This window comes from Giraffa tippelskirchi, chromosome 4 (genome assembly GCF_054371585.1).
Source record: "Giraffa tippelskirchi isolate mGirTip1 chromosome 4, T2T-mGirTip1v1.2.pri, whole genome shotgun sequence".
NCBI lineage: Eukaryota > Metazoa > Chordata > Mammalia > Artiodactyla > Giraffidae > Giraffa > Giraffa tippelskirchi.
The window spans coordinates 205,883,262-205,901,580 of NC_137278.1; the positions used below are offsets into that span (position 1 = coordinate 205,883,262).

Genomic DNA, 18,319 nt, shown 5'->3' on the forward strand with positions numbered 1-18,319 from the left:
TGGACAAATTTCCAGAAACACAAAATCTACCAAAGGTTAAATCACAAAACTCCTGATAAAGAAACACCCTGGACCTGATTGTGGCTTCATTGGTAAATTTCACCCAGTGTTTAAGAAAGAACACCTGTCCTTGTGAAACTTCTCCCAAAAACTGAAGAGAAGGGGATAATTTTCAAAATCATTCTAATGAGGCCAGCACTAGCAGATACCAAAGCCAGAAAAAAACAGACACACAAACCCTACAGACTAATATCCTTTATGAACACTGATGCAAAAATCCTCAACAAAGCACTAGCAAACAGAATTCAACAGCACATGGAAAGATTATATATCCTGACCACATGGGGTTCATTCCTGGACTGCAAGGATGGTTCAACATACAGAAATGGATCAGTGTACTATGCTACGTCAATGGCATGCAGGAAATAACTACACGAACACCTCAATAGACGCAGAAACGGCATCTGACAAAATTTAACACCCTTTTATTATAAAAACACTCAACAAACTAGGAATAAAAGGAAACAAAAGAAATATATGAAAAACCTACAAGGAACATCATACTCAATGGTGAATCACCTGCAGTGTTTCTTCTAAGATGAGGAGCAAAACAAGGACACTCGCTTTCACCACTTCTAATCAACATACTAAGTTCTAGCCAGAACAATTAAGAACGAGGAGGAAATAAAAGGGGTTCAAACTGGAAAGAAAAAGGTAAAATTATCTGCTTGAAGATATGAATCTTACGTTTATAGAAAACCCTAGAGTTCACACACACATACAAAAACCCCTAGAACTAATAGATGAATTCCGCAAAGTAGCAGGATACTAAGTTAACACAGAAAAATCAGTTGTCTTTCTATACACAAACAATCTAAAAAGGAAATTACAAAAACAATTCGATTCTCGATAGCATCAAAAAGAATAAAATACTTAAGTATTAACTATGGAAGTGAAAGACTTGTGCAAAGAAAACAACAAAACATTGCCAAAAGGACTTAAAGAAAATACAAATGGAAACACATCCTATGATCATAGATTAGAAAATTTAGTATTATTAAAATATCTATAGAGTGACCTACAGAGTCAACACAATCTATCAAAATCCCAACAAAAGTTTTTTGCAAAAGTCGAAAAAGCTATCCTAAAATTCACGTGGAATCTTTTTTGTTGTTGTTGGGCCTTATAGCTTGCAGGATTCTTAGTTCTCTGACTAGGGGTCGAGCCTAGGCCCCCAGCACTGAAAGCATGGAGTTCTACCCACTGGACTTCCAGGGAATTCCCACGTGGAATCTTAAGGAAACCTGAGTAGCCAAGACAATCTTGAAAGAAAAAAAACAAAACTGGAGGACTCATGCTTCTAACTTCAAAGCTATAGTAGTCAACAGTGTGGCATTGGCATAAAAACAGAGATATAGACCAACAGAATAGGACAGAGAGCCCAGAAATAAACCCTTCCATATATGATCAAACAATTTTTGACAAGGGTGCCAAGATCATCCAAAGGGGAAAGGACAGTCTTTGCAACAAATGGTGCAGGGAAAACTGAATATCCACATGCAAAAGAATGAAGTTGGACCTCTACCTAACAGCATATACAAAAATCAACTCAAAATGGATGAAGGACCTAGATGTGAGACCTAAAACAATAAAGCTCTTTGAAGAAAACATGACACCAAAGTTTCATGACATTGGATTCGCAATGATCTTTTTTTTTTTTGGTTATGAACCTAAAGCTCCACATAACAAAAAGTAGACAAATTAAACTTCATGAAAAATTTTAAAGCTGTACATCAAAATAACTGTCAACAGAGTAAAAAAGCAACCTATAAGTTGGGAGAAAATATTTAAAAATCATGTATCCGATAAGGGATTAATATCCAGAATCTATAGAGAACTCCTAAATCTCCATCAAGTAATAACAACAGAACCCCCAACCAAAACAAAAAACCTCAACCCACTCCAACAATGGGCCAAGGACTTGAACAGATACTTCCCCAAACAAGGTAGACAAATGGCCAAAAAACATAGGAAAAAATGCTCAACATCACTCAACAGTAACGAAGTGCAAATTAAAACCAAAACGAGATACCACGTCACACTCGTAACTACTATCAAACAGAAAACAACAGTGTTGTCAAGGATGTGGAGAAACTGGAACACTTGGGCATTACTGGTGGGAGTGTAAAATAGTACAAACACTGGAAAACTATACGGGAGTTCCTCAAAGAATTAAAACTAGAATTACCATATAATCTAGCAAGTCTACTTTTGAGTATATATCTCACCAAAATGAAAGCAAAGTCTGAAAAGTATCTGTACACCCTTGTTCGTAGCAGCGTTATTCACAATACCCAAAATATGGAAGTAACTCAAGTGTCCATTGATGAAGGAATGGATAGTGAAGTACAGTATACACATACAGTGGAATATTATTTGGTCATAAAAACGAAGGAAATTCTGACACAGGCTGCACCTTGAGGACATTGTGCTAAGTGAAGTAAGTTAGTCAGCAAAAATCAAGTAACACATGACTCAACTTATATGAGGTATTTAGAATAATCATAGTATAATGGTGGTTTCCATGGTCTAGAGGGAGGAGAAACTGTGGGGTCGTGTCTAATGGATACAGAGTTTCAGTTCTATAAGATGAAAAGAGCTATGGGAATGCATGGTGGTGACAACTGTACAACAGTGTGAAGGTATTTAATACCACTGAACTATGTACTTAAAAACAGTTAAACCACAACTTCCTCGGCCATCCAGTGGTTAAGACTCTGTACTCCCAATGCAAAGGGTATGGGTTCAATACCTGGTTGGGGAACTAAGAGATCCTGCATGATGTGTGGCACAGCCAAAAAAAACAACAAAAAATGGTTAAACCTACAGCTAACATCAGACTCAATAGTGAATAGCAGAAAGTATTTCCTCTAAGATCAGGAACAAGACAAGGACCCCCACTCTTTCCACTTTTATTCAACATAGTTTTGGAAGTCCTAGCCACAGCATCAGAGAAGAAAAAGAAAAGGAATGCAGGTTGGAAAAGAAGTAAAACTGTCACTGTTTGCAGATGACATACTACACATAGAAAATTCTAAAGATACTAACAGAAAACTACTGGAGCTCAGCAGTGAATTCAGTAAAGTTGCAGGATACAAAACAAAATCAACAGACAGAAATTTGTTGCATTGCTACATACACATTGACAACAAAAGATCAGAAAGAGAAATTAAGAAAACAATCCCACTTATCACCACATCAAAAGAATAAAATCAGGAATTCCCTGGTGGTACAGTGGTTAGGACTCATGCTTCCAAGGCAGGGGGCATGACTTCGATCCCTGGTCAGGGAAGATCCCATGTGCCTCGAGGCAACTAAGCCCACATATCACAGCTACTGAACCTGCACCGCAGAGTCTGAAAGCCACAGCTACTGAAGTCACACACAGCGGGGCACAGCCAAACAGTAAAAACAAAACAAACAAAAAAAAAGAATGAAATTAGAACATTATCTAACACTATATACAAAAATAAACTCAAAATAGATTAAAGACCTAAATGTAAGACTGGATACTATAAATATAACCCCTAGAGGAAAACACAGGCAGAACACTCTTTGACATAAATCGCAGCAATATCTTTTTAGATTCGCCTCCAAGAGTAATGTAAATAAACAAATGGGATCAAATTAAACTTAAAAGCTTCTGCACAGCAAAGGAGACCATAAACAAAATGAGAAGAGAACCTACAGAATAGGAGAAAATATTTGAAAATGATGCAACTGACAAAGGATTAATTTCCAAAATATACAAACAGCTCATGCAGTTCAATATCAAAAAAATAAACCACCCAATCAAAAAATGGACAGAAGATCTAAATAGGCATTCTCTAAAGAAGACATAGACAGCCAATAGGCACATGAAAAGAAAGATGCTCAACATCGCTAATTACTAGAGAAATGTAAATCAAAACGGCAATGAGGTACTAACTCACTCTGGTCAGAATAGCCATCATTAAAAAAACAAAAACACTACAAATAATAAATGCTGGAGAGGATGTCGAGAAAAAGGAATCATCTGGTGGGAATATAAATTGATACAGCCGTTATGGACAATGGTATGGAGGTTCCTTAAAACTAAAAATAAGAGTTCCCACATGATTTTGTGTATACCCAGAGAAAAGAGTAACTTGAAAAGATATACACACCCCAATGTTCACTGTAGCACTATTTACAGAAGCCAAGACATGGAGGCAACCTAAATGCCATCGACAGATGATGGATAAAGAAGTAGTCTATATATACAATGGAATATTCTCAGGTATAAAAAATAATGAAATAATGCCGTTTGCAACAACAAATTAGAGATTATCATACTAAATGAAGTGAGTCAGCATATGATATTGCTTATATGTGGAATCTTAAAAGAAACAAAACAGATAAACATCAAGGATCTACTGTATAGCACAGGGAATGATACTTAACATTTTGTAACAACATGTAAGGGGAGAAATTTCTAAGGAGATATATATATATATATAAAATGTATATATACACACACAATATATAACTGAGTCATTGTGCTGGACACCTGAAACTAACATGATATTGTAAATCAACTATACTTCAATAAAAAATAACAAAAATGGCTAGGATGGTAAATTTTATATTGTTTATTTCACCACAAAACAACAAAATTCCAAATTCTCAAGCCCCATGTCAAGTCTCCAGGCAATTCTGATGCTCCAAGACAGTTTGAGAATCACTGGTCCAATTTCAACTCCCAGACTTTTTAGATGAGGGAAAACAAAGATGCTATGACTGGATGAGGTAGAATTTCAGGTCTCCTGGGTGCCATTGAGTGTTTTTTCCATTATGCTTCTGCCCCTTTCAGACTAACGTAGACAGTGGGTCATAAGGGATAGAACTGACTCCCACAGATGTCCAACCTCATTGTCAGAAGCTCTGCCTCATGGCCATGGACCCTGCAGATGTGGTTCAGTCAGGGACCTCAGATGGGGAGAGTCTGCTGGATTATCCAGGTGACCCCAATCTAATCACGTGGGTCCATAAAAGCAAAGAACCTCTCCCAGAAGAATCAGAATCGCAGGCACCAGGGAGATGCGATGATGAGAGCAGGACCAGAGAGATACAGCGCTGCTGGTTTTAACAGTGGAGGAAGGGGCCATGAGCCAAGATGCGGGCAGCCTTCAGAAATTGGAAAAGACGAGAAAAGTTCTTCTCTGGAGCCTCCAGAAAGGAGCACAGCCCTGCCAACACCTTATCTTGGACCTAGTGAGACCGTGTGGGACTTGTCAGCTACAGAACTGTAAGATAACAAGTGTGTTTTCAGCCACTGAGGTTGTGGTAATACATTACAGCAGTGACGGAAAACCAGTGAGTGTGAATTTCCTGAGAAGCTCAGAGTTAGAGAAGTGACTGTTTATTTTCCTCTTACATTCCTCGAGGTAACAAAATTTCATTCACTTTTTCTTAGGCAAATTCTGGCATCAGATCAGTGACACTGGAACTAGAAGGGGCCCTGGGTCTGTCTTCAATGACTTTTTTTTTTTCCTGGTTCAAGAAACATACTAGAAGCAAGATGACCTGCTGAGGATCACATAACTAGAAGTACCAGAACTTAGAACTAAAGATTCTCTTCTTCTGAACTCCCAGGTTCAACCACTCTTTATACCACACAGTGCTGCCTTCTAGTCCCCTTCATTTACTCAGCTACCCAGCATTTGAAAAGTACTTCCTACATGCCAGGTGCCAAAGACAGAATATAAAAAATTTCTCTAACAGCTTCTAGGTCTGATCACCCCTTCTATCCTAAAATCAATACCCAAGCCAATACTGCTTCCAACTGGATTTTTATTCTTCACTTTTTACCTGAAGAAATTATGCTACCATTCTCCCACAGTGCAAATAATGTAATAATATCAGTGTACAGCTAAATGTCCTTGTTTTTGACGCCACTGTTGTTACAAGTTTAATGATATTCATTCCTAGGAGAGGTAAGTCCACACAGTACTGCTCCCCACACAGGGCAGACACACAGTGGGACTTTTCAGTCATGGTTGCTATTAATAAATCAAAGTACTTTTTCAAACAAGCAATGGATTATCTCAACAGTGAATCTTTCATTTATTTAGGGGGTGGAATAAAGGTTATTTTTTAAGCAACTCTGCATTTTGTGATACTGTAAATCTTGGGAAATAAATTATAAAATATATCCTTAGTCTGGGGACATGTTTAAACAAGAGAAAGTAGCCACACGCCCTCCCTAACCCTTTCACCAGCCCTTGTCACTGCCCAGAGGCAGGGCTCATTGACTGGAGGTGGCAAACTGCAGGGGCAGAATCTCAGAGGGAGAATTTTGCATGCCTCTTCATTCACAGAAATGTCTTTCCTGTGAGATGTAGCAGTGACCTGAATAATTGCTTTGTTTTAATGAGCATCTCTGAGCAGCCTCCGTGCACCGAAGCATTTGGGTCAGGGTATTATTAGCGCTGACAACAATCAGTTCTGTTAGAGCTTCAAAGATCACACACGTTGCCACTACGGAGCCCAAGATGGCTTTTACCCAGCACTGCACATACTTCTGCTCATGCTTATGGCATTAACCTCTTCATATCTGCCCACCTCCCAGAAACCGCGAGACCCATTCTTGCATCCCCAGGGCCTGGTACACTGCAGGAACTGTGCGTACGGCCGGATGGAATGAACGCGATGCCTGACACATCTGAGCGTGGAGAAGACTAACGAGGCTACTCTTCAACATGAACTAAAAAGCTGCTGCTGGTAGAGCTGGGAACATGTGAAACATGGCACATGTTAATTTCTGGCCACCAGTGAGAGCTTCCTTTCCTCTTCAGGCCGCCTTCCGTATCTAGGACAGAAGCCTCTGCCCCGAGCAGTCAACTCCAGCCACGTGGCAGTGACACAGTCCACCTGCAAGGAGCTGCCTTCTATGTTTTGGGTTCTTGCTTCTTCAGAGTCAGATAATCTCTTTATGTTCCCTGAAAGCTCGTGAGACCAGCTGGAAAGTTCTGCAGCTGCTCGCCATCCTCATAGACATGGAAGGAGGGCGCAGCACCAGCCTCTGGAGCTCACTCTACAGCCCAGAGTGCCATCAAGGCCTCAGCCCCGCTTCGAGGGGAGAGACACTGGGTCTTTCCACGTGCATTTACTCCGTGCTACGAAGAGGTAGATATTACAAAGTAGCATCTCTGTCTCATAGCTGTTCCAGCAAAACCATTACATTTTGAAAAAATTATGATGACACTAGTTTAAATGCCATCATTTATGTCAGCAGCATTCACTGGCTAACAGCTAACTGTGTGCCTTAAGACAAGAGCTTCAGGTCTGTCTGGCTTTTCAGAGTAAACACAGACGGTCTAATGAAAATACTACCCACATGTGAAGCAGCACAGGGGCCAATGGGAAGAGAACCTGAGGTGTAAAAAGCCAAACAAAGTTACCACCTCAATTTTATCATCTGCAAAATGGGGACAACAACACCGCTGACCCTTGAACAAGTCAGGTTTGAACTGCTGGCGATTACATGTGGACGGTTTCAACAGTAAACACTGCAGAACTACACAGTCCACGGCTGGTTGAATCTGCAGAAGTGAAGAAACCAAGGATTTGGAGAACTGGCATCAGCGATCCTCAGACTGACCCCCGTGCTCTTCAAGGGGCTACTCTGTCTTTCTTTCTCATACAGTTTTTCGAAGGAACTGTGAGAGTGTTTTATAAACTAGAAAGAGTTTATATAATTGTTAGGGCTTATAAAAACATGTCATCTATAATGTGTCATGTATTTGGTAGTTACATAACACATACCAAGTAGATCCTATTAAATTAAGACAAATTAAGTTTAAAAATTGCTTTTTGGAACTAATTTTTCCCTTTAGAATACTGCCTGAAACAAGCAGACCCTGGGTGGACCTGAGTGTCTGCTGTCAGTCTTTCTGTAACTTGATTTTCTGTGTATGTGTTTCAATAGTATTTCACTTCTGAGGGTGTGTATGAACAGCTGTTGGCCAAATCTCTGAACACTGCATCTCTTGGCTACTATTAGCTATTGGTGGAGGGTTAGTTGCTAAGTCGTGTCCGACTCTGTGATCCCATGGAGTGTAACCCACCAGGCTTCTCTGTCCATGGGGTTTTCTAGGCAAGAATGCTGGAGTGGGTTGCCATGCCCTGCTCCAGGGGATCTTCCCGACCCAGGAATCAAACCCAGGTCTCCTGCATTGGTAGGCAGATTCTTTACCACCACCAGGGACTCCCACTATTAGCTATTATTTTCATTTCATTTCCCTTTCTACTTCTATCTTTGAACAATACAGATTCGTGGGAATTTTAATGTTTTGTGAAGCACTTCTGCATTGGAAGGGAAGGTGTAAATAAACAAGGAATAAGGCGGTGAAGTACAAATTAAACACTAGCAGGAGGTCAAAAGTGTCGTAAGCTGAGCACAACCAGAAGGAGGAAAAGGGCCCCTCAGGCTAGTCTGCCACCTGTCCCAGTGCCACCTGCCATCCTCCTAGCCTCGGTTCTCCCAGACTGTCCCTGCCCTCGTTATGCAACTCCCTCACTCACATTAGAATCATCTCATTTCCACCGCTGCTTCTGGATCCCTCACTAGGAGGGGCTGAGGCCCAGCAGGCAGTCCTGCTCCGCTTCATGACACACCTGGACCTAGCGGTTCATCTCCCCCCACCCCCAGGACAGAGTCCTCTGCTTCCCCTGGAAACCAGGAGAGAAAACACACATGCACAAACTCTCTCTAATCCGACTGTGATCCTTCAGACAGAAAAATCTGGACTAAAACTATTCATTGAGATTCCCATTCCCCTCCCGCAAAAATCCAAGTCAAAATGAGTGGTTCTGCTGCTGACAATAATAGTTTCTGAAAAATATTAGTTTCTCCGAGAAAGCTTTTTAAACCACTTTATAAACCTATTAAAAATGTGGTTGAGTGGGGGCTGGGGGTGGGGTGACTGGCCTCAGAAGCGGAGCACAACACGGACAGTGTGACCAAGGTCGAAACCGAAGTGCTGCTGTTGAGGCCGTGTCTCCCAGCTACCACCCTGGCCCCTGTTCCCTGAGTTCCCTTCCTGTCTTTGTACTTGCAAATGGGTTTACACCGAAGTTATGATGCTTTGAATCATGGTACAAGGTGTGAGATTAAAGGACTTTTTTCTGTCCTTTCTTATTTCTTTGCACTTTGTCAAACGGAAGAGGCCAGAATTTACCCTCAACCTTGAGCACATGAAAAATATTACAGTGCACATGCTTTTCTATGACGGATTTGTTCATTCTATCGTTCAGCAAGCAAATAATGAAAACATTAGGACGCAGCTGGGGAAGGAGGTCTTTTCTCTAGAAGATTCTATCACATACATATCTTTTCTTGTGGTTGCTGTTTTACAAGTCCGGATTCTCACGTGTTAGGTGTTAGAAGTAAGGCATATCTGTTGTACCTCCATCAGATGCAAAGGTTAGTAACCACTGGCTGACAGTAAAAACCCAGGCTGGTACTTCTTTACAGAATCATGAAATACAAGTTACTCTACTCTACTAAAAATGAAGAAAGGATTCTGACTTCCTAACGAGCTGCTCTTGGGACTTTTAATTTGCCTTATTAATATGTCAATTCTGAGTCTACAGCATAGAACTGCAAAGCCGAGAAACTGGAAACATGGGTTAGAAGAAAATTAGTAAGAACCCAATTAGTTTGGTCTTTATTGGCTCCAGTTTCCTCTATTCAATTGCTCTAAAGGTTGAAAGAGACTCTCAAGGTGCCTTTGATTATCAGTGGCCTCTGCTTTGATATTCTTCTTAAATGGTATGAACTTCAGAAATATAATCATTTTTCCTTTTTATTCATTCAACAAATTTAACCTGCCTACGTGTCAGGCAAAGGGGCTGAACTGAAGATCAAAAGCCTGCCCTCGAGGGACTTACAGAAGGGCTTGCAGGTAAGACTCCAAAACTGTGATGTGTCAAGATATAAATAGTACTTCAGAGCTTAGAATTGGGGTCTCTGACTTGGTGAGGCAGGTCAGGAAAGCACTCAGATGTCAAGGCAGAAGGAACAAGCTGCCTTGTAGAACAAGCACTGTCGCGTGTGGAGGGCTGACACAGTGGAGCAGGATTCCAAAGGGGTGGAGGGCTGATGGGCAGGCAGGTGGCATCAAAGATGGCCCATTTTTGAGTTAGGGGTGACATGGAAGAGTCTGGGTATGAGGGGGGTGGGGTGGAAATGCACTCAAGAGGCTGCATTTAGAGATTTGGAGATAAAACCAACAGGACTTGGTGATAGGCGACAGCCATGGAGGTCTGAGACAGGGGTCTGAGATGTGTCTCGTGGGTCCTAGGTGTGTGTGGTGAAGTGGGGGGACCCTCACTGGGCAGGCACGGTGGAAGGGGAGCCCTTCCAGCATCTGTGCAGCTGGATTCTGATGAGGAGAGGACACAAGGGGCCTTTGAAAAAGTCCATTTACGAAGAGAATGTTTTGGGCTTTGCAATGATGAGAAAAGGGTTTAATTCCAAATGACATTTTCTGGGTAACTGAAGGTAAAACTAGAAACCTTTCTGGAACACATAGGTCTACTGATTATTCTCTATTGCCCCAGAGTGATGACTCTATTATTAGGGACACTCTTGCAAGGTAAAAGGTAGAGACTAGGCTTTTTTATTTTTAAATCAAAGTAACTCCCAGATATAACTTAAAACTTGCTTTTAAAAATAAATCCCTGCTAGTAAGCTTTTTTCCTGATCATTTTCTTATTTATCCTAAAGTGGAAGGAAGGAAAAAAAAAACCTGGTTAAAGACATGTTCTGGCTCGCTGCTGACATCTCCTGGATCTGCCTGCCTTACATTCAGTGGGCTCTTTCTCTTCATCTCTGCCTCAAATACAGGCAGCCTAAACAGAGACAAGACACAAAAAGAGAAAAATGGAGAGAGAGCGGGCGAGGAGAGGAGGCTCTGAGTTCCTTCCTGGGGCAAGCTGTCCAGGGAAGCCGTGGTGGTGGTGGACTGGCAGGCAGCAAAGGACTCCGCAGGAGAGGAGACCAGGGCCCGGCCGGCTAACCCCCGCTAACCCCCTCCGGCTACCCACCTCCTCCACAAGACCAGCCTGGGGCCAGTTAATTTAAGACTCAATTTCTTTTTTTTTTCCTCAACAGTAAACTGGGAACAATACCCAGATGGGGAAAAGAGGAGGAGGATGGAGAATCTTTCAAGAAAATTAACAAGAAAAACAAACCAAAAGTCTCCCCAGTCAACCCAAAACATGTTTGACAATGAAGGGGAAAAAAAAAATCTGTTTAAATGACGTGGAGGGGATTCCTAAGACACTCTGTATAAAAACAGAAGGGAAAAAGAAGGCCCAGCAGCGTTCCCGGGACAGCTCCCGAACAGGAGAGCCCTGTACCCACTACTCGTGCCTATACCCAGCAATGCTGCCATTTTCATGCACTGGTTTTGAACATTTATCTTTTTATTACAATAGCATTTTTTAAAAACAGGCCAGGCACATTCTTTTTCTTAACCATTTTTTTTTTAACCAGTAATGTTCTCTAAACATGTACTAGTATTAGTACAGATTCTAGTAATTAATTTCTACCAAGGCACCCACAAAGTTGAAAGTTTTAATTACCACATGTGGTATGAACTTCAAATGTGGCTGTGGTGGGCACAGATACTGGCCGTTCACTGTGGGTTTTAAATGTTCTATAATTTCCTGTCTAACTCTAATTCTCTTCGGTTTATAGTCTCCAGGTTCAGCAATAATACGTTTATAGAGGCAAAGTCAATGCAATACAAAGCAGGTTTCCCAAGAAAATACATCCATTCACCACGATTTAAGTTAAAACCAGTCTTCATCCCCACACCCTTCTAGAATATTCAAGTATATAAAATGCTGGTTCAACCATTTTTCTCCTGCTCTTGAACTGTATATTGTTATGTTAACATGTATCCTTCATAACTCCACTTAAGAGAAAGTCAATACTGGCCTCACTCATGAAGTTTCTTTGGTTTAATCAGACTTTGGTTTTTTCCTGAAACATAGTCTGCATTTTATCTACCCACAGGTACATATACTCCATTAAAATAATTCTAATCAGAGACTTTCTTTGATATCTGGAGAAGAAAGCTTTAACTCCATTGAGAACATTATATAGTTTGTCTAAGGGGAGTCTCCACATGGTAGGAAGAAAAGGGATGTGTGCCCTTTAAGAAGTTAGAAAGGAGGTTTGAGGCAGTAATTAGTACATTTGCTCTGAACAGCAGCTGAGAACCTGAGAAAGGCCAGCCCAGCAGGAGGAGGAGCCCTTGGCAGCCCAGTGAGAAGAAAGACGGGCCTTTTCTCTAAGGGCACAGATAAGTGCTTATACACAGAGTTTAAAAGAAGACTACATACTAGCTTATTTTTTACCCCTTGCTCAAAGAGTGGATTGGCTTTTAAGGAGAAATGACTGCTTTCTGAATCCAAAAAGGCATCTTTTGAAAGAAATTACCTGTTAGGAAAGTGACTCCCGCTCCTTTCCAAGGCTCCTCCAACCCAGGAGTTGGGTCTGTGCATCCAGAGAGGGGCTCGCATTTAATTGTTCCACCATTTCAGCAGCAGGAAAGATGGCTTCCTTTAACAATGTCTCAAACCTGCCCAGCTTTTCCTGGAACTTCTATCTCCGAAGATGTTCCAAACTCTCGGAGATCTTTCCCCTTATTTTCACTGCCTCTCTCCCTACTTGCATTTGTTTTATCCCTTCTTGACCAGATCTGCCTCTACCTCATCCATCCCCGACTCCCCAACGGAACAACAACGGAGTTCTTTCTGCAAGTCCAGATCTTGCCAGGCAAGGCCACCCTATTCCTGGAAGCAGCAGGTTCTTCAAGAGGAAGGCATCTTGAACAGGCATAGAGGGCAGAAGCACTTATACCTGGGGACACAGTGCCAGCAGAAAGGAATTTTTAAAAACGGGGACATCTTGGCATATTTAAGCTACTGCCAATGTAACCATCCACAGGGTCACTGGCCCCCACATCCAGAGCCAGATCCCACCAACCCTCTGAGTGGGCTGCATGGGGCCACTTAATGAGACAGGGCCTATTCTTCCCAGAAACCCTGCACTGGAAGGGAAAACTTGGTCCAAACCTAGCGTGGAAACTTTGGGACCGAGTCAGTTGACTATCTTACTATTGAGCTTTAGTCAACTGGCTAAACACTGAGTTTTCAGGGTTGATTCCAGTCTGTCGCCTGCCCTGGCATCGCCACCACCCAGAAAGACTGAACATGCAGCAGCTCAGTGTTTCTTCCACCCAAGGAAGTCCAACAGCTATTGGCTCAATCCACCTTCATGGATGTGGACACTTTTCTTCTTCAAGAGCAGGAAGATACTCAGCAAGAGGCCACTGCTGACTTCAGCAGGTGGAGGAAATGGGAACTTGGAAATTATATGACCAAGAAGATCACAATTAGTTAAATTCAACAACTACCTTAGCCACCACCATTTTGCCATTTTTTAATGTCAAGTGACTGTTGGACATATTTTATCCCTACAACAATCTGACATGGTAGCCCAGTTTCTACCTCCACTTCATAGGTTAAGAAATTAGGGTGGCAATGGGAATTTGCTGTATGGCTCCGGAAACTCAAACAAACTCAAACAGTGGCTCTGTATCAACCTAGAGAGGTGGGATGGGGAGGGAGATGGGAGGGAGGTTCAAAAGGGAGGGGATATATATATGTGTACCTATGGCTGATTCATGTTGAGGTTTGACAGAAAACAACAAAATTCTGTAAACCAATTATCCTTCAATTAAAAAATAAATTTTAAAAAATGAAATGATAGGGGGGAAAGACTAGAAAAATAAACAGAACATCACAAAAAAAAGAAAGAAAGAAAGAAAGAAATTAGGCTGGGGATAGGCTAAAGTGACTTGTGTTGTTACAATTTTCCAAGAAGTCAATCCTTATCAATATTTGGATGAAGGAAAAAATGACATCTACAAAATTCTGTAACCATTAACGCTCCCCAACAATCTCTTCCCGTGTTTTCAGAGGCATCAGTGGGGTAAATCCGAGAGCCTCTTCCATTCTCCTCCGGTCCCTGTTCTTGGGGCAGCCTGTGAAGTGAGGTGATAAACAGGGATGTGATTAAACATGGTTCCACCATATATACGGGTTTTCTTCCATGTGTCAGATTACAAAGAAACAACAGAAAATGGGGCTTCACAATCCCCAAGTCAAAGTCAGGAGCTAAAGGCAACAACTGGTATTTGCTGCCTGTGTGTGTGTGTGTCTCTCTCTGCGTGAGTGTGTCTGCATCATTTGCTGGGCTTCTGAGAGTTAACTGGGAAGGTTGTGAATGGAGTCTTCCAGCGCTGAGCAGTGAGATCTTGTTGGCCTATTCACACTAAAAGGAACTCCAGAGTGGGGGTGGGGTAGGTGGAATTACCCTGCTGGAGAGGCAGCATCCTGGAGGGGAGGGCTTTCACGAGGAAAAGGTCTGCAGCACTGCAGGGCCTTGCCTGCCAGGAGGCAGCAGCAGCAGTTCACAAGGATGCCACCTACAACCACATGGCGGTTTTGTATATCATTCCTCAGGGGCTGCCTTTTCAAGGCATTAATATATTTTGATTCCTTCCAGAGAGAACTCGACCAAGAAAACGAGCAGAGAGAACCATCTGGCAATTATCCTATTGCTTACCTTAATCACTTTAAAGCAATTTTTGAATGAAAAAAAGAAGTTACTCTCAAGGAAACCAAGGACCTACATCTGACACCCGTGTGAACCAAGATTTAAACTTCTTAGACTATTTTCCAAGTCTGGAACCACCTGGCATCTCCATGGAGCCAGTCACAGTGAATATGCCTGACAGTTGTTAAATGAACATACATTTTCCAAAACTCTTCCACTAGCTGCTTAGTGAAACAGATAAGAAATTAAATGCCTTCAAAGATGATGTCACAGGAGAAAAGGTAACCCTCCTACACTGCTGGAAGGAATGAAAACTGTGCTGCCACTGTGGAGAACAGTATGGAGGTTCCTTAAAAAAACTAAAAACAGAGCAACTATATGATTCAGCAATCCCATTCCTGGGCATATATTCAGAGAAAACCGTAATTCGGGAAGATACACGCACCCCAGTGTTTACAGCAGCACTGTGTACAACAGCCAAGACATGGAAACCACCTAAGTGTCTATCAACAGAGAAACGGACGAAGAAGATGCAGTACACACACAGTGGAATACCATTCAGCCATCAAAAGAACAAAACGATGCCATCTGTAGCAACACAGATGGACCTAGAGACTGTCCTACCGACTGAAGTAAGTCAGACAAAGACAACTATCATATGATATCACTTATAAGTAGAATCTAGAAAAAACGTGCAGGTAAGCTCTACAAAACAGAAATAGAATTACAGATGTAGGAAAGCAAACCTCTGGTTATCTGGGGGTAAGCCGGGGAGATAAGCCAGAGATTGGTTTATTGCATTACTATACATCAAACAGATAACCAACGAGGACCTACTGTGTCCAGAGGGAATTCTATTCACTGTTCTGTAATAACCTATATGGGAAAAGACTTTAAAAAAGAGTGGCTATATAGATATATATATATATAACGGATTCACTTGGCTGTACACCTGAAACTAATACATCGTAAATCAACTATACTCCAAAAAAAAAAAAAGAAAGGCGGACATCACTGTGGTCACTCCCACCAGAATGCACCAGCACCGCTTCAGACTTGAAGTTTGTTCTTTTGTTGACCCTGGCTCAGGCATCTGCTTATATGGCAGTTCTTTAGCTCTGTTCTCACGAGGCACATTACTTGACAGCAGTGTGCTGCGGACATATTCAAATCTAGTGTCAGTTGTAAGCGTACACAGACTATACCTGGCTTCCTGGGACAGGGTCCCAAAGGGCTGAATTTTCTCTTCAGTTTGACTTCCACCCAATAAGCTTCATGACAGGAACACATCTTTACTAAAATGCCATGGGAGGATACCTTCTAGGACTGACATCAGCCCACAGTACTTATTTTGTCTAAAAACCACAACTCAAAAGCCTCTAGGAATGGTCTAGAACCCACCAAGGAAGCTACCTGATCTCTGGCGAAGTTAATTTCACCCCAACAGTCCTCTGTCATCTTCCTATTTACAGCTGAGAAAACCATCCAAGAGCTCTCCCGATGCCTACTCAGGTGGCGCTCCTGAAGAAAGGCCTTTCACACACCTGACATTGCCAGGTAACCGAAGTTATTCAGACTGGGAAAAATATGCACAAAAAAACAACAACTCCCTGAGGAGAAACTTTAAAGTTCTAAATTAATGATCATCAGGCATAAAGCTTTAAGGCAGGAAACAGCCATACCACCAATATAAGAAGTAAAATTAAAAAGAATAAATAAAATTTTTTTTTAAATATCCAGTGTCATAAGACTGTAGTGAAACGTACACTCACATGGATGATCATAGTTTGGTATGATCCTCTTCAGTTAAACCACAAGATAAAGCCTATCAAAAACCACAAAATGGTCACACTTTTTGATTCAGTAGTGGACATCTTAAAAATTTCCCCTAAATAAAACTCCATGAATAAAAACGTATACTCATCTGTTTGCATAACAGAGGAGCCTGGCATGCTGCAGTCCATGGGATCACAATGAGACAGACACAACTGAGCGACTGAACAACACAGATAGTAAACTAACTGGAAACCTCAATGTTCAACAGTGTAAGAACACTTGCAGAAATTACACTGCATTAAAACAAAAAACATTAACATTGTTATTATTCACTTTTATGTAGATAGGAGCACCTTTATAAATGGTATTTCATATTTACACAGCTTGGGAGTAAGGCTGGGAACTTGATCCCACCAGGGGCCCCGCCAGGTGCCTCCTCCAGACCCTGAGGCCAGCCTGTCCCGTTCTCTCTTCCGCTGCCCTCCTCCATGTTTCCTGTGAGTGCAGCTGCCTCAGGCCCTCAAAAGACAAGTGTCCGTCCATGGACACGGCCTCAGAGCCCAACGGACCACCTGGTAAAAGGCATGCACTCTGTCTAGTCTCAACTCAGTACACAGAAGGCTTAAGCTACATTCTGGAACTCTTGAGAATATGGGTGCTACCGTGCACCACAGAGCCTTTTTCTGACCCACCTATTAGCCAGCCCTTCCTCACTGTAATTATATGCAATTTGGTATTCCACTGTGTTGTCCATAATGTCAGTATCTTGGAAAAAATTATTCGAAAACCAAAACTAGCAAATTACCCCTTCTGCCCCACCCCACCCCTCCACAATCATATTTTAGGCAGTGAATACAATGATAAGCTTAATTTGTTTCTTTGACACCTTTTCAGGGTTCACTGGAGAAGGCAATGGCAACGCACTCCAGTACTCTTGCCTGGAAAATCCCATGGACGGAGGAGCCTGGTAGGGGGTCCATGGGGTCGCTAAGGGTCAGACAGGACTGAGCAACTTCACTTTCACTTTTCACTTTCTCGCATTGGAGAAGGAAATGGCAACCCACTCCAGTGTTCTTGCCTGGAGAATCCCAGGGACGGGGGAGCCTGGTGGGCTGCCGTCTATGGGGTCGCACAGAGTCGGATATGACTGAAGTGACTTAGCAGCAGCAGGGTTCACTACATGAGATTTTTAAGAAATGACACAGATCTCATGATTTCCTATTTCCCCTCCACTTTCTTGCAACTTAGATTTAAAAGTTTTCTAGTTTTCACATTAACTCAAAAAGCTAAAAAGAAATTAACGAGTCTTTATTAAACAGGCCGAGTGCTGACTCATGTGAACTGCTTTCATACCAGCATCTTCCGTCTGCTGCGCATCTGCCACAAAACGAAACGTCGCCCTTCTCTTTCTCAATCTCTCTCTGTGGTTGGTGTCCTACTCACACTCACATGCCCACTGACCTCACTTTCTTTTACCTGCCAGGTCTAATCAGTTTCTAGACGCTATGAACTTTATAAATTCTAAAATGTTGTTAGCATCTGCCCATTCCTCTGATTCCTTCACTACCCTTTCCTTCAGCCCTTACCATCTCCTGTATAAATTAAAGCCACAGCCTCTCATCTGGTCAGCTTGCTCATCTCTCCCCACGTCCTTCCTGAATCTCTTTCAAACAACACACACCTGATCATATGATACATGCTTAGAAACTGGTCAGTGGTTTCGCATTGCTCATAAATTAAAGACTATGACAGAGCCTCCGTCATCCATATATACGACACATACTAACTATTTTTGGTGGGAGACAGAGCGTGGCTGTCCCGAATCAT

At 42.0% G+C, this 18,319-nt stretch overlaps 1 protein-coding gene across 8 annotated transcripts in view; it reads right to left on the reverse strand.

Moving 5' to 3' along the window:
* The window catches only part of TCF20 (transcription factor 20), an 89,666-nt gene that overhangs the window by 17,394 nt on the left and 53,953 nt on the right, over positions 1-18,319 (reverse strand). For 2 of the 8 annotated variants that reach the window (XM_081587794.1, XM_081587795.1), the window contains exon 3: positions 11,175-14,141. The exons of 5 other annotated variants lie outside the window; for them this stretch is intronic. In XM_081587794.1, coding sequence (XP_081443920.1) covers positions 14,082-14,141 — 60 coding nt within the window. In that variant the 3' untranslated portion in view covers positions 11,175-14,081. Of the gene's footprint in view, positions 1-9,877; positions 10,936-11,174; positions 14,142-18,319 lie in introns of those variants that run through there. One more of the 8 variants, XM_081587799.1, reaches the window with a different exon arrangement.